This window comes from Canis lupus, chromosome 22 (genome assembly GCF_003254725.2).
Source record: "Canis lupus dingo isolate Sandy chromosome 22, ASM325472v2, whole genome shotgun sequence".
NCBI classification, from domain to species: domain Eukaryota; kingdom Metazoa; phylum Chordata; class Mammalia; order Carnivora; family Canidae; genus Canis; species Canis lupus.
The window spans coordinates 51,080,746-51,097,659 of record NC_064264.1 but is presented as its reverse complement, the minus strand read 5'-3'; the positions used below and the strand labels follow the sequence as shown (position 1 = coordinate 51,097,659).

The 16,914-nt window shown below is 38.8% G+C and overlaps 1 protein-coding gene across 6 annotated transcripts in view; it reads left to right on the top strand.

Annotated features, from left to right (window-relative positions):
* NALCN (sodium leak channel, non-selective) overlaps positions 1-16,914 on the top strand; it is a 315,576-nt gene that overhangs the window by 187,058 nt on the left and 111,604 nt on the right. For all 6 annotated transcript variants that reach the window (XM_025441082.3, XM_025441086.3, XM_025441081.3 and 3 more), the window contains 2 exons: positions 807-944; positions 15,181-15,255. In XM_025441082.3, coding sequence (XP_025296867.1) covers positions 807-944; positions 15,181-15,255 — 213 coding nt within the window. The remainder of the gene's footprint in view (positions 1-806; positions 945-15,180; positions 15,256-16,914) is intronic.

Below are 16,914 nucleotides of genomic sequence, written 5' to 3'. Positions count from 1 at the left end.
CTTACTTACGTCTTGGCCCCTTTCATGGTCTTGACTCTGTGCCTTGAAAATAAAACAGAAAAAATTATGAAAAACATGTTTAGAAATCTTTCTTTCTTGGGGTGCCTGGGTGGCTCTGTTCCTTAAGGCCCCCACTCCTGATTTCAGCTCAGGTCATGATCTCAGGGTCATGAGATCAAGCCCCAAGTCCTGCTTGCTCTGGGCACAGAGGCTGCTTCAGATTCTCTCTCTGCCTCTCCCTGTGCCCCCCTCTCTCTCTATTAAAAAAAGAAAAGAAATATTTCTTTCTTAAAGAGTCTAGTGTTTTTAATATAACTGAAATAATTTGATAGATGGGTACTATAAAAGTAAAATTAAGGCTATTATTCTCATATGCCTTTAGACAGTCAAATGGAATTCACTATAAAAATAAGTTGCACTTAGCAGCAAAATAAAAATACAGTTATCTGTTGGAAATGTTAAATCGTTAGCTTGCTTAGAGGAAAGAAAAAAAAAGAAAGTCAAATAAAAAAAGGTCCTCATGTTTTTTTTTAATTTACTTAGTAGTATTTACCCACCCACAAGGCTAATGTTAATTCGGGGTGATTATTTTAGTTTTCCACACTGAAAAGTTAGATATCAGACTTTTAGGATCTTTAGTTCTCAGCTCTTTCCCATCTGTTGAATTAAGGCTGTTCTTCCCCAAGAGTCAGATAAAGATCAATAATATTGAGATCAGAGTCCTCCAACATTACATACTAGTTTTAAACTGGATGCACATGCACGCCTGAGCTGGTGTTTCACACTTCCCTTGTCTTCCTCCCCAGGCATTTATGTCCATGTTCCAGATCCTCACCCAGGAAGGATGGGTAGACGTGATGGACCAAACCTTGAATGCTGTGGGACACATGTGGGCACCTGTGGTGGCCATCTATTTCATTTTGTACCATCTCTTTGCCACTCTGGTGAGTTTAGCACTTATTTTCAATTCTATCTTAAAACCATAATGGGGTGAGCATCAGCCAGTTTCTGTGGCCTAGTTTCCATTTCAGAGCAAGAGCCGGAGAACCCATATAGAGTCTGGCCAGATGAGGTCCCTGCCAATCTCAACTCCTATGAATCAAGCTCCTTGAGGAACTAGATTTCAGATTTAAGGAAGGTGGCTCTGTCAGATGTCTGCATAAGAGAAAACAAGTCAAGACAAAATGGAAACACATTTGTGTACCTGTTTAACTATCTCTAAGCATTTCCCACTCTAGATAATCTAAGGATCCAGCCGGACTACATTATTATTATTGCTGCTGTTATTATTATTGATCATGTAGAGACACATTCTTTAGTGTCACCACTTCCTTTTCCAAACTGAGACTAAACTGAAGACAAAGTGATCCCAGGGCACAGTTAGAAGTCAGCTCAGTATTCCTTTGCAATAAATGTGTGTGTGGTGTGTTTAAGAAGCAGACTTAAGGGCTATTATATTAAAAGTTCCAACATAAGAATTCAAAATGTTATCCTGTATCAGAGAGACATGAAATTGAAAAAAACAAAAACCTGCTGTTCTTCATTGAAAAGCAAAATGTTTTATAATTTTATTCCTAGTATTTGAAACAACCAAGGTAGTAATGTTCCCACTTTACAGATAATGAAACTGAGGCTCAGAGGAGTTAAGAAATCTGCCCAATGCCATGTGGAGTGTAAATGCTAGAGCCAGAATGTTCCACATCTTCCTGGTCTTATAGCCTGTGGGCCATTCAGCTAAGTTGCTGTTTCCTTAGATTGTGAAGTCTAGTACTATTGCTGAAAATTGTCTTCATGGAGTCAAACCTCTGGCCAAGAGTCAATGAAATAAAACAGATTACAAATGAGCATTAAGGGCTCTTCCAATTCTAAATATGAATTAAATAAGTGCTTCATAAACTAGATGTGTTTGAGGTTGCGTTTGCTATAGGCAGAGCCTTTCTTTCAAAACTGAGATTCATCGTCAAGAAGTATATGGGGATGCATTGTAATGTGGTGCAAAGTTTTAGAGTCAAGCAGTAGAATCACCTGGAAGTAGTAGTTTTGGCATTTTTTTACATGGAATGACTTTTAAAATATGCACAAAAGGAAAGAACATTCAACAGAGGGAATGGAGGCCCAGCTTCCAGAGCCAGATCTGCCTGCGCTGTGTGACACGTGGCCCCCGAGGGCTTTGCCTCCTCCCTTCCAGAACCTTTAAGTCTATGTCATTCATTCATTCATTCATTCATTCACTCATTTGTGAACTCAACTAATGTTTACTAAGCATCTACTATGTGTTTAAGTTCCTTTAAAACTATGGAATAGCTTAACTACTGATCATGGGTTAAAGGTAAAATAGATTTAAATGAAATCATCTATGTATGGTTATAACCTATCTAATTATGTTTCTATTAAAACAGTATACTTGTTTGCTAATCCTCATGGCCGAAAAGAATCCACATAGATTTGATCCTTTAGTGAGTCTCACACAAAATGAAAGCGAGAAGGAAAATGATTCAGGCTAGTAAACTGTTTACTAAAGCAATTTTTTTTTTCAGGAGAACTTCTACAGAGATCACTAATATGATGAAATAAAATATCAAATCTGGTACTTTGACTTCTTGGGCAGTCTAAATTTTCCTTATAGGGCCAAAAACATGGAATACTGAAGCACTTCCAAGGACCCCCAGGGGCTCACCTGCACACCTAGGAATCCGCAGAGCACATCTGGAAACCCCATATGTAATTGTGCCTTTCATTCTACTGATTCAAGTATCTTCCCAAAAAAATTATTGTAATTTTTTCACCATGATTTTCAAAGAGTGGTTCTAAGTTAAAACTTATTATTTTTTTTAAAAGATTTCACTTATTTATTCATGAGAGACACAAAAAGAGAGAAAGGCAGAGACACAGGCAGAGGGAAAAGCAGGCTCCATGCAGGGAGCCTGACATGGGACTCAATTCCAGGTCTCCAGGATCAGGCCCTGGGCTGAAGGTGGCGCTAAACCGCTGAGTACCCGGGCTGCCCAAAAACTTATAAATTGAAATAATTTCTTCTGTTATTCATAGTCTTTTCCAAATCTGTAAAGCAACAAGGGCACTTTGGTAAATAAGGAGGAGCATAGCTGTGGTGTTCAAAGTCTGGAGTCAGCCTCTAGCTCTGCTGGTCACGAGATGTGTGACTTTGGAAGATTCAGACAACTTCTCTTACCTCTCTGTCGGGTTGTATCTGAAAATGAGGATAATAATGCCTCACATGCCTATTTTCCAAGATTGCCATCTACATGTGAGCTGTATTTTTGAGGATGTATTAGCCGTGGAATGTGAGGATGATCACAGCTCTCCCCAACACTGAGTTTAAATAAGATGGTGTGTGCATTTAAAGGCATACATTAATAAATGTCAAAATTTTACTATGTTAGTTTAGATGCTTTTAATTTCTAGAAACAAAGGATTATTGATCAGTTTAAACTGTCAATGATGCCCCTTCCTGGACCAAGGCCTTCGCTGCCTTAATCTTTCCTTCTTTCCCGACACCCCTTCTCCCAGACAACGATTAGGGTGCATTTGGTCTGAAGCTACCAGTTTTAAGTATTTTACTGAATTTAACATGCTATCAACTATAGGAAGATTTCTTTTGTTTGACATTAAGAAAAAACAACAAATAACCAGACACATAGATGAGAAGTTGCATACCAGTTTCAGAGTTGTTAAAATTTGAAGATGAATGTCTTAAAATCAATGAAGTGCATTAGTTTCCCACATATTTATGTATCCATCCAACACATATAGTGCTTTAAGTTTAAGATTATGATCGACAAACATTTTATACCATTAGCTTTTAAGATTCATATTAATTTTCTAGTTTGAGAAGCTCTGCTCCAGTGCCCTGATGGTAATCCCTGGGGGAGATGTCCTTGTACACTTCTTTCGCTGCTATGACCACATACCATTCTGAGGCCAATTTATATGTGATCATTGTTTCCTTCCCTCAGATCATTAGTAGCAGCCATTTTCAGAATAAATGGTATCAAACTCTACATACATTCTCAGCTAAGTTTACGACCAAATACTGTTTTTTATCTTTATTTTTTAAATTTTTATTTATTTATGATAGTCACAGAGAGAAAGAGAGAGAGAGAGGCAGAGACATAGGCAGAGGGAGAAGCAGGCTCCATGCACCGGGAGCCCGATGTGAGATTCGATCCCAGGTCTCCAGGATCGCACCCTTGGCCAAAGGCAGGCGCCAAACTGCTGTACCACCCAGGGATCCCACGACCAAATACTGTTTTTGAAATCTTTTTATCTTAAGATGACACATAAAATTCATTTGGTCTTTAGTACATATAGCCATGAATATATAGAATATGACCAACTATGCCATATTTGTTCATTGGGCCTTCTTAGTGGATACTTAGGTTGTCCTCCAATGTTTTGCTCTCATAATGTTGCAACAAATATGTTTGTTGTAACTTGTGTCCACTTGTGTGAGAGTTTCTCTAGGATATAGGCCAGAAAGTAGAATTCAGGATCCTGGATCCGGTCCAGATGGCTCTGTGGCATGGGTCTGCAAGCCCATATATCAAATCTGGCCCGCAAGCTTTATATATATATATATATATCCTGTGAGCAAGAGATGGTTTGCACGCTTTTAAATTACTATGTATGTATGCACAGAATTTCATCAGTGTTGCCTCTTGGCTGTCAAAGCCTAAAATATTTACTGTCTGGATCTTATATCCCTATCCTAGTTCTTTGCATGAGCTGCACTAATTCACCCTCTCAAGTGCAACACTTGAGAATCCCTGTGTTCTTACATTCTCACTTATAGTTGATATCGTTAGACTTAAGATTTTGACAGTCTGATGAGTAGGACGGTAGTATCACTTGGCCTTATACTTGCATTTTTGAATTTCAATCATTATTAATAAGGGAGCACTTCTTCATAAGTTTACTGGCCATCTTTGTGACTCACCCAATTGTATTGTAGGCTTTACCTATTTTCCCAATATCCTCTGGGTAGTAATCCCATGACTACTATAGGTGTTACAAATCTCCTCCCTTAGGCAGCATTTTGCTATTTCAGTGTGTCTGTGAGGGCTTTTGACATTATATTTTGATGTGGTCAAAATGATGAGTTTTTCAGTTACGTTCAGTATTTGTTCTGGATTCATGCTTAAGAAATTATTTCCCACCCTGAGGTAGTAAAAATGTTCTCCTCTGTCTTTCCCTGTTTTAAATTTCTACCTTTCACCATTAGGTCTTTAAGGAATCATAACATACTATTTGTATGTAGTGTGAGACAGATAGAATACACTGTTGCACTAAAACTCAAGTTGTTTTTTCTTAACCAGATTTATGTGAAATTTTTTTAAGTTTTGAGATACTTAGTTGGGTTCACCAATTGTGATAACCAAAGCCAAAAGGTCAACTACACAGATTTTTTAATTTATAAGTGATTTTTTTTAATGAGAACTAATTCAGTGAAAGAAAATGTTCAACATAACTAAATTAAATCTGATATTTCCACCTCTATACTATACTGCCCAAAAAGTCTTTGGACTGAGGTCACTTCCCAGTACCCTGGAAATTTTGCTTTAAGCATAATCAGCAGTTGCTGTGTTTTTCCTGACATCTTCCAAACCACATTCACTATCCTGAGCTGATCAAGTTAGCTCAATCTGATTCAACCCAGTTTTCCTGAGTCTCAACTGCCGTATCTAAGTACTAACATACAACCTGGCCAGATTAGGCAAGAGCTTAATCCCTGCCCTTTCTGAGCCTACAACCAATACAGAAATAGGACTAGTAAACACAAACCAACCAACCAACAAATAAAACCTATCATTCAAAACCAAATGATGCAAGTGTTAAAAGGCTACGGATTGCTGTGTGATCAGTGCCCACATAGTAAACTTCTGATTCTCACTCATCCAGTCCTACCTGCTCTGAAATAGTTAAAATACTGATGGTAAAAGATCTGGAGACCGTTTGTGGATTGACATATAAATATGTGGATGGAGGCCCTAGGCCTGTGAGACATATGCATCACATTCTCTTAAAAATTGAACACTAGGGGCAGCTAGGTGGCTCAATTGGTTGAGTGTCTGCCTTCGGCTCAGGCCATGATCTCAGGCGCCTGGGATTGAGCCCAGCACTGGCTCCCTGCTCAGTGAGGAGTCTGCTTCTCCCTCTCCCTCTACCTGCTGCTTCCCCTGCTTGTGCTCTATCTCTGTCAAATAAATAAATAAAATCTAAAACAAAACAAAACTGAACACTTAAAAGTTAAAATCTCTGTTCCATAAGCCTGTCTTTAGGCTTGAACTTAATTAAAATGAGCATTTTTCTTAAATTGTATGCTTCTTTTTGCAAAATACTACAAAGCATTCTAAGCCAAAGAAAGAAAAAAGAAAAACAGTCCACATGAATATACAAGCTCTGCTTTGTTTTTATCCATGCTGGCCCAGTGGTGCCGCACAACCCAGGGAGCTCCTGATTTAGTCTTTTCAAGGACAGGCATATGCCAAGCAGCAAAACAAGAAAAAAAAAAAAAAAAAAACATGTTTGGCTGCAGTTTGTTCTGGAATAAAAAACAGCGGGCTATTCCATCGCCCCCTGGGGGCACCAATTTGTCAGCCCACAATGAAAATCAAGCTTAAGTGTATAGCAAATGCATATTCATAACCATTATCTATTGTCTCTTTAAAATATCTCCCTCATCCGCCAGGTACGTATTGTGTATTTCAGTCCTGATTGCAGTTTGCAGAGTGTTTGTGAAATTCGTCTTTTCCCCCACTTTGCCTATGATTAGGGGATAAGGACTATGGAAGACTTACTTATCCAGTTGAAAGACTCTATTTTTTTCCCTCAGTGTTTTTCCCTTTATTATTGTTTCAAAGGAAAGCCCTGTGATGTGAATACTGAAAGAGTGAAAATGTAATTAACCGTTCATTGTGGATAGTCTTTTTGTTACCTTTGAAGTGCTTGAATTAACACAGCAATCTCTTGATTTTGCTTCTGTGGTGACAGATTTCTGAGAATAGTCATATTTTGCTGACAAAAAATGGGCACTCCAAAGTGTAAATTAAATAACTTGATTTTATAGAATTCATTTAAAAGTGCATCTGTGTTGAACATACCCCGTTTTACATTGCTCTGATTACATTTGACTTTTTGTTGACCTGTGTAAAAAGTGAGATTGTTTCCAACTCCAGCTCACAAGACAACTTAGGATAGTGTGATTCTAAATGGTAAGAAGGAAAAAGAAAAACCGGATTACAGGGTGTTGACCACAGATGCCTGCTGTGCTTCTATTGTTTGCTTGAAAATAATTTTTATGAAGGAAGTATTAATAAAGTTCACTGTAGAGAGAGATGAAACTAAAGGTGACATTTCAGCTAATGGGCTGTCGTTAAGCTGTATCATAAGGGAAAAAAAAGTAGTAAAAGTAAACTTTAAAGAAGTGGGAAGGGAAAGGGGAAGATGTATAAGACAAGGAGATGACTGTATGCAGAGTTAGAGAGAATGCAAAACAGAGGTAGAGGTTCTCAGCCAAGAAAACCCAGTCTAAAATGGTAAGGTCACCCTCTTTCAATCAAAATAAACTGTGACTTTCATCAGCCTGAGTCATGCTGACCCAAAAGTTGAGTGTTAGGTAGAGAGGATGAGAACCCTGGTGAGCAGAATAGTTATTTCATAACCAAACTGGAGGGATTAATGAAACTAGGAACACACCTGCTTCTGCATTGTGTAATTTAACAAACTGTGCTGAAATGTATTCTGGGTAAAAAGAAAGAAGACAGGGGATCCCTGGATGGCTTAGCGGTTTGGCGCCTGCCTTTGGCCCAGGGTGCAGTCCTGGGGTCCCCGGGATTGAGGCCCACATCAGGCTCCCTGCATGGAGCCTGCTTCTCCCTCTGCCTGGGTCTCTGCCTGTCTCTCTCTCTCTCTCTCTGTGTCTATCATGAATAAATAAATAAATTCTTTAAAAAAAAAAAGAAGGAAGACAGATTGTCTATAGCTGAATGTATAAAACTTTAAAAATAGCAAATACCTAGCAAACCCTTAGTTCAAGAGAATCTGGCTTTTTCAGTAGAGTCTAAGGAATGAGAGGAGCAGTCAGAAGGAAAGAGCAGTCATAAGATTTTGTGGTGGCCAAATACCGACACTGGGGCAGGAGCCATATAGAACCTGGAAATGGATGCTTTGAAATTCACTCAGCTAGAAGGTCAGAATACCACCAATATATTGATATGTCATTCATAAAAATTCTAGGAACAAGATTTGCCAGGCTTCCAGAGACTTAATATGTGCCATTTCCCCCACTAAATTCATTGTCAATACTAAAAATATCTTGAGAATGAACATTATAATCTGAGCAAAGTAGAAGAATTAGACATCTGTGATATTTTAATCATTATTCTACAGTTTTTCTTTGAAACTGGTGATTCACTATGTATCAATATTGCTCATAAAATAAGAAAGTAGTTGTATTACATCACTATTATGATGGTAGAACTATCTGCAAAATGGTAGAACAAATACTTGTGTTGCATATTAATATAATGGAATGTTATAGACCTATTAAAAATGGCTGGTAGCCAAAGCATAAATATATATGAACTTCTTTTTTAAGACATTGCAGAAAAAAAAAATTAAGGCATTGCAGAAATTAAATACCACTGCATTGAAAGTCTATATGTGCCTTAACAAAGCTCAAGAGGAAATGAAGAGCTATACCATTAGCCTCTTTCCCCCCTGAAAATGCACCATTTAAAAAATTGTGATGTAGTATTCTGTGCCACATTATAAATTCAAGTATTATGTAAATCTAAATTTTAAAAAAATAAATAAAGCAGAGCAAGTTGACTGCATAATTTAGAATTGGCCAAGTGTAAAGGTAAAAAGAGTGTTTTATGGAAATGATGAAGCTCTTGTGACTCAGTGTGGTGAGTCCCTATAGAAAGTATTTATTATATCAATCACATTTTAATATAAACCTGTGAATCACATGTAATGGCTGTGATAAACCTTGTGGTACATGTACCACCTGTAAATAAACACTGGAAGTAAGATTCAGGAGTCAATGTAATGGGTTCAGAATATTCATGACCATTATTTCAGCTTTCTATAAAAATAGAACCAACAAATGCAAAAAAAAAAAAATCGAAGGAATCGGAGAACAGTTCTTGCTTTCAGAACTAAGACTCGTCCCCCAGTTCTATGACTTCTGGGGGAGAAGTGGCCAACACCCAGACCAGCACGCACCCTCTGCCCAATATGCACAGCACTAGGTCTGTAGGAAAAGAATGTCTCATTGACACTGTAAATTAAGTAAGACAGGAGTGGACCTGTCAGCCTCCCTTCACTTCTGTTTCTTCATCACAGTGGTTACTGCCACCTTATTAGAGTCTGTGAAAGAACTACAAAGTAATTCTCACCTCTTCTCAATCGCAGCAGCTAATCCTGCCTCTCCTGCACCCCCTATTTCCATTCCAAATAGGCAAAGACCCAGACCTGCTTCACCTCTCACTCTGAGTGCTAAGTCGCCGCTGTATCACGATGCTCAGTGACGGGGACCAAGCTAAAAGTCCTTGTCCAAGTGGAGTTCCCAGAGGAAATGCCAGCTCCACACAGATTTTTAAATACGGCTTCACGTGTGTGCCATCACGTTGTCAGGTTAATTAAGCAGTGATGCCTAAACATGCAACGATATTTGTTGAACGAACTCAAGTTTAATGATGATGAAAAGCAAACTTTGAACTTTCTCTTATATTCACTTAGTGACTGTGTTACCCAGACTCCCTCCCACCTGCTTCATTCTGTAGATGCAAGGCTTTCAAACCACACAACCCCTTCCACATTTTTCCTAGCAAAGCCAAAACTTTTCCTTTTTGTGACTTGCCTTCTTTCTACCCTGAAAACTAAACTCCTATCTGCCTGGGAAGTAGAAACTGTAGGGAGCATCCTATGTCTGTCTGTCTCTCTGTCCTGCTCTGAGAGGATCTTTTCTTTCTCTCTCCTCTGGGAAGAATGTATCAAATGACTGTTTTTTCTCTTAAGTAACAAAACCTTATTTATTTAATAGCCCTTTGTCAAACTGTACTTTATACTGTCTAGACACTGTTTCAGTGAGCCAATTTCAAATAACTACATTATGCATTAAAAAATTACACTTGGAAGGAAAAAATTAACAGAGAGGAAGCTAATGTCATTACTTAGTGATTATTAGTGAATCACTCTCACACCTCCCAAGCTCCGTGGCTTTGGGGTAAACTGCCATGCCTCTGGCCTACGTCTCTGGTCTCTGGGAGCTGAGCTCTGTGGTACTTAACCACCCACCAGGCCCCTAAGAAGCCACATGCTTCCAAGGTCTTGTCATCACATGTGCCACCTGGAAATCCTTTCTTATAATTCTCTTCCTGCCAAAATCACCTTTCTCCTTGGTATCTTGATAACTTGGTAGTGCATGGTTGGACTTTATCAATGCCTCACCATCTTAAATAAGTAGCATTCAGAAGACACACTTGGGCCCATTGGCCCCGATCAGCTCTCAGAAGTCTAAGTGCTCAGGTGGCACAGGACTAAATGTGTTGATAACTCTGATTGGGTTGACTTTCTGGTTGCCAGTCTTCATACTCGTGTGAGCCTCTCTCTCAGCCCCCACTCCAGGTTCCCTTCACATTCTTCCTTTCTGATAAGAAATAACATTTTCTAGGATAGAACTTGAGGGAAGCAGGGCGGTACAGTGTGTGTCCCAGGTAGGGGGGCAGCCACACTTAGAGCAGCAGAAGTATTGGTGCCAACCTGGGTGTGTTCCACATCTATGACTTGACACCATTTCACATCAGAACTTTGAGGGGAAGTAGCCCTGCTGGAGGCCCCACATGGATGAGGGTTGGCCTGCGCAGAGTTGAAGGTCTATAAAGTTCTAAGAGAAAGGGGCCTGAAAGATGCTCAAGAACAAGTCTGTCTCCATTCCCACTTGGCATGGCAGAACTTTCTGACTTCCCTGAATGTTGAGAGCCAGTGTGTAGGAACAACACTAAAGTGAGAACAATGGCCCAAGCTAGAGACCAGATGGAGAGTAGAGGGATTTGAATGAGGAGCCCAAAAAAGATGTGTCTACTTCTTAACCCCCACACCTGTGAATTTGACCTTCTTTGGAATAAAGGTCTTTCCAGATGTGTTTTAATTAAGGTTCTTTGAAATGAGACATCCTGAATTATCTAAGTGAGCCCTAAATCCAATGGCAAGTGTCCTTATAGGCAATAGATGAAGACAAGACATGGGAAGCAAGAGAAGGCCATGTGAAGACAGAGGCAGAGGCTGCAGGGATGCCACCACATGCCAATGACAACCTAGGGCCTCTGGAAGCTGGAAGAGGCAAAGTTGATCCTCCCCTGGAGCCTCTTGAAGGAGCATGGTCGTCCTGACAGCCCAATTTTGGACAGCTCACTTCCAGAGTTATCATAGAATACATTTCTATTGTTTCCAGCCACCAAGCCTGTGCAGTTCACTATATCAGCCCTAGGAAACTAACACAGAGGGTGTCACTGTGAATCAGATCTTAGCAGGAGCTGCAGCAGCTGAATTGGTGATCAAGTCAGGGAGGCCCCAAAACAGGCAGCGTCACTGCCCGTGATGGGGGACAGAGGACAGGTCACATGGCCCAGTGGACCAGACACTGATGACAAGCACACCCTTGACCTTTGGCCAGCAAAAGGAGCATTTATTCAAATGTAACTGAGTTTGAAAGGACTAAATTGAATTGATATAGCAAGATTCAGTTTTCAGCCATCAAGCAAATGGAGGATTTATGGACTAAATTAAATCCATTTGTAGAAATACCAAGAAAATTATGTTAGTTTTGCATATCTAAATTTATGTCTGTATATCTTCATACAGGCTGTACCACACCACAGGGTTGTCAGAAGATTAAATGATAAAGGGGATAAACTGCAATTCACTCAGCTCTTGTTGTTATTATCCATAATATTTCACAGACGAGGACCCCAAAACTCAGTGTCTGGTGGCCAACTGAAGTCTCCCACCATGGCATTCTTTCTTCCCAGCTGCCAACCAACGGCTGCTCAATTTGATTGTAAACTTCATAGCAGTGAGCCCAATATCTTATTTGTGCTCCTGACCAGTCAGTGTCTGACACATCGATGGAGCCCAATCAACTGCCTGTCGAATTTAATCGAATAACATAACCTCACTGTCCTTAAGTAGCCTGCCATCTGTCTGGTGTTGGGAAAATAATTAAAAATAAAATATCCTGCCAACCCAGAAAACCTCTCCACCACGGTAGATGAGGAAAAAAAAATAGTTTTATTATTGAATCAGCACTAATCCAGACTGCAGTGGGCATCACAGGCAACCCGCTAAAGAGACCGCAAAGACAAAGCAGTCTCACCTTGTATACATATCGCCACGTTACATCTGTGGCCTCAAGATGAAAATAACTAGGCCTCACATAAGAAGGCTTGACAGCACCATTTGTTAGAGTTCCCCCTAAATTCACCTGGTAATTGGGGTGGCCATCTGTGATAGCTAATTACCTTTTATCCAGAAGAAAAAGGAAACTGATCTCTTCAAGACAAGTGGGTAGTTTTGCAACATGGCGCCAGGTTGCTAAGTGACACTCCCCTCCCTCCATGAGCAGGGTAAAAGGGAAATAGATAGGGTGCTGTCTGCCAGACATTCATATGTCAAAGACATTGCACCCCCCCCCCAGAAAACCATTCCTGGGTTGTAAAATAAGTGAGACTTATTTTGCTTTTATTTTTTTAAAGATTTATTTATTTATTCATTCAGAGAGAGCAAGAGAGAGGCAGAGACACAGGCAGAGGGAGAAGCAGGCTCCATGCAGGAAGCCCGACATGGGACTCGATCCCAGGTCCCCAAGATTACACCCTGGGCTGCAGGTGGCGCTAAACCGCTGCGCCACCAGGGCTGCCCTTATTTTACTTTTAAAAAGATCTCAAAGAGGCAAAGGAAGAATTTGCAAAAGAAGACAAGTTTTCTAAAGAAAATGCTCTAAGAAAAGGAAGGAATCATCACTTTCCCTCTTATCAGAGATAGATAGATGATAGATAGATGATAGATAGATAGATAGATAGATAGATAGATAGATAGATAGATAGATTTGCATGTATCCTTTATTGGGAAGATAGGAAAATTGGTTAAATTAGGACAGAGTATTGCCTGGTCAATACCCGATGAGTGATGGAAATGGTCTACAACAGCACTTACTCCAGGCAGGAGACCTTCAGGTGGACATCTGAATTTGGGGTGAGACTATAGGGGAAGGTACACTCTTCTTCTGCTACTGCTGCTGATGAGAATATCAAGGTCATGCAAGGTGGACTGTGAATGGTCCTGTTGAGAATAAAGTCTGGTTAGAGGAATGCTGAATAGATCTGTGCCTAGATGTCCATGCTGTGGCAGACATGGTGACATCAGTAAAAATCTGTCATCTAGACCATTCTGTATCTTCTTTAAGTCCTGGTAGGATCCCAGAGGACCTGGCTTTTAAATAGAAGGGTACTGGCACTTGTCCCAAGGCAAGCATATATTGTCAAAGTCTAATAATATTTGGTGGCTCATTTTCCCTTTATTATCTACTCATTGAGTTTGGAAAAGTGCTGGCTATTTACTTTTGCATAATAAATCTCTCTGGTACTTAAAAGTCATGACTAAATTGCCTTAACTTTCTTACCTTCATGCTTAACCATATAATATTAACAAATAGGAATAATTTCTTAAGAGGGAAATTGAAAGGAGGAACCTAAGTTCAGAATGAAAAAGATTTATCCAATGAATGTGGAACCTTAGGAAATTCAAACCTCACAGGCACTGAGGAGGGCACTTGATGGGGATGAGAACTGGGTGTTATAGTATATGTTGGCAAATTGAATTTAAATTAAAAAATGTAAAAAAAGAAAAGGGACTAAAATTAAATATTTTTTAATTCTACTTTTTTGTTGCTTGCTTTCTTTTACCCTTTTTTACCCATTCTGAGAGAAGCCTAAGCCTTTTTTTTTTTTAATTGTGAAATGTGGTGAAATACAAAAGGGGAGAAGTCTGTTTTCCACAAAGGCAGGCTCCATTAACATTTCCAAAGTACCTCCTTCTAGCATTTCTCTATTTTTCTTTTTTGTACCCCCTTGCACTTCCACCATGTTCACTCTTATTTAATATTGCAATGTGAGCGTTTTCTTAATACTATTAAAATTCATGAGTGCATTAGTTATTTAGCTGTATAACAAATTGTGGACAATAAGAGCTTACAACGATAAACATTTATTTCTCACATATTTTCTGCGGGTCAGGAATCTGGGACAGGCTGAGCTGGGTGTTTCTAACTCAGAATGTCTCATGAGTTTGCAGTCAAGATGTTGGCGGGATTGCAGTCAGCTGAAGGCTTGACAAGGGCGGGAGGATCCATTTTTAAGATGGACCCAAATTCACAGGGTGGGAGACCTTGGTTCATCACCATAGGGACCTCTCCCTAGGGCACTTGTGTGTCCTCATAACATGGCACCGGGCTTCCACCAGGGTGGGTGATCCAAGACAGCCAACTGAAAGCCACAATGTCTTTATCACCTAGCCTCATGAGTCACCCACAATCATTTCCGTAACCAATTACACAGACCAAGCTGTATTCAATTTGGGAGGAGGCTCACAAGAGTGTGAACACCAAGTCTCCTCTTGGAGACTAGCTACCACAATGGGAATCTTTAATGGCTGTGTGAATTTTATTATCGAGATCTGCATACTGTGTTATATATTTATGTAAGGTTAGACGTTACTTCTAATATTTCATTATTACAAATAACTATCAAGCACCTTTGTATATAAAGCCTTTTACTACCTAAATTATTTTCTATGGATATAGTCTCATAAGTGGGACTGTTGAGCTATTAAAAATTTTTCTTAATTTCCATTTTACATCGGTTACATAAAGCAAATTAATATTTTATATGTTTATTTCAGGTAACATATGCATTTCCTTTAACATATTTGTGATAAATACCTTAAAATCCCTATGCAATGCTTCACAACTATAGGTTCATTTTTTTATTTAATGCATTCTATATAGTATATATTTTAGGTAGATATTCTATATCATATCTATATAATATTTTGATATTTACGGCATGTGGGTTTTTTCATTGTTATTTAACCATTTTATAGATCCTCCTGAGTTTGTTTGTTGCGGTTATTTTGGACAACTTAGAACTTGATGAAGATCTAAAGAAGCTTAAACAAGTAAGTAATGTGTGGGGAATTCCTTAAATCTCCATTTAAAAAAAATAAGGGTAAAACATGCTTACAGATACTGTTAAAAGAGAGCTTCAAAGTAAAAAAATAGATTTTAAGAAATTAAGGCAGTCTAAGTTGGCAAAATTTTTTAACTTTTGTCCATTATCAACAAAGAAAATTTTCTATTGCTCTATACTTATCTTAGGAATATTTTCATATTACTATTTTGAATAAAAATAAGATGGACATATGACAGGAAATTGGATTGGTGACTATTCTTCTGCCATTATGTGAAGGTTGTTTGAAAATAAAATGCCTCAGGGCCTGATTGCCATTTTGCATAATTATGTGTAATACTTTTGATCATCATCATAAAAATATTAAGCATCAACTTGCCTGACCTCTAGACACTAAAAGAGAATTTAGTCTTGGTGCCCATAGTCATTATAAGAAATTGAATAGAATAAATGATCAACTGTGTGTGCCCAGTTATGCATGAAAACAGATTGGATATTATAGCATTGATAATCATATCCAAAAAAATGGAAATGAAAATGTGTGTAGGTTATATGACTGATGGCAGAACAATACAGGCATGATGGACCATTCTCATAGTTTCTGTTGCATGGAAGATACTTGGCTTAAGTATTTGGCTCTATCAAAGAGTTAGAGACCCTTTGAAAGGTAGAGTTGGTGTGAGAAAAGGACACTGGATAAGATATTCTTTTTTATTAAAATATAATTGACATTCAATGTTATATTAGCTTCAGGTGTTCAACATAGTGGTTCAACGATTCTATATATTATGCAATGCTCACCATATGTGTACTCTCTATCTGTCACCACACGTAGTTATTACAATATTATTGACTATATTCCCTAGACTCTGCCTTTCATCCTCATGGCTTATTTTATAACTGAAAATTTGTACCTCTTAATTTCCTTCACCTATTTTGCCTTTCCCTACCTCCTCCTTGGCAACCATCAGTTTGTACTCCGTATGAGTCTGTTTCTGGTTTTTTTATTTGTTTTGTTTATTAGCTTTCACATATAAGTGAAATTATATGGTGTTTGTCATTCCCTGTCTGACAGATTTCACTTGGCATTATATCCTCTAGCTCCATCCATGTTGTCACAAATGGCAAGATCTCATCCTTTATATGCCCAAGTAATATTCCACTGTGTGTGTGTGTGTGTGTGTGTGTGTGTGTGTGTGTGTGTGTGTGACCTTTTCTTTATCCATTCATTTATGGATGGACACTTGGGTTGCTTCCATATTTTAACTTTTGTAAGTGCTCCAGTAAACATAGGAGCACATATATCCTTTCAAGTTAGTGTTTTTGTTTTCTTTGGGGAAATACTCAGTAGTGGAATTACTGGATCATATGGCAATCCTATTTTTAATTTTTTGAGGCTTCATAGTATTTTCCACAGTGGCTACACCAGTTTGCATTCCCACCAACAGTGCACAAGGATTTCTTTTTCTTGACATCTTTGCCAATACTTGTTTGTTGTGTTTTTTACTTCGGCCATTCTGCCAGGTGTGAGGTGATATCTCATTGTGGTTTTGATTTGCATGACCTTGATGATGAGTGATGTTGGGCATCTTTTCATCTGTCTGTTTGCCATATAAATGTCTTTGGGAAAATATCTGTTCAGTTTCTC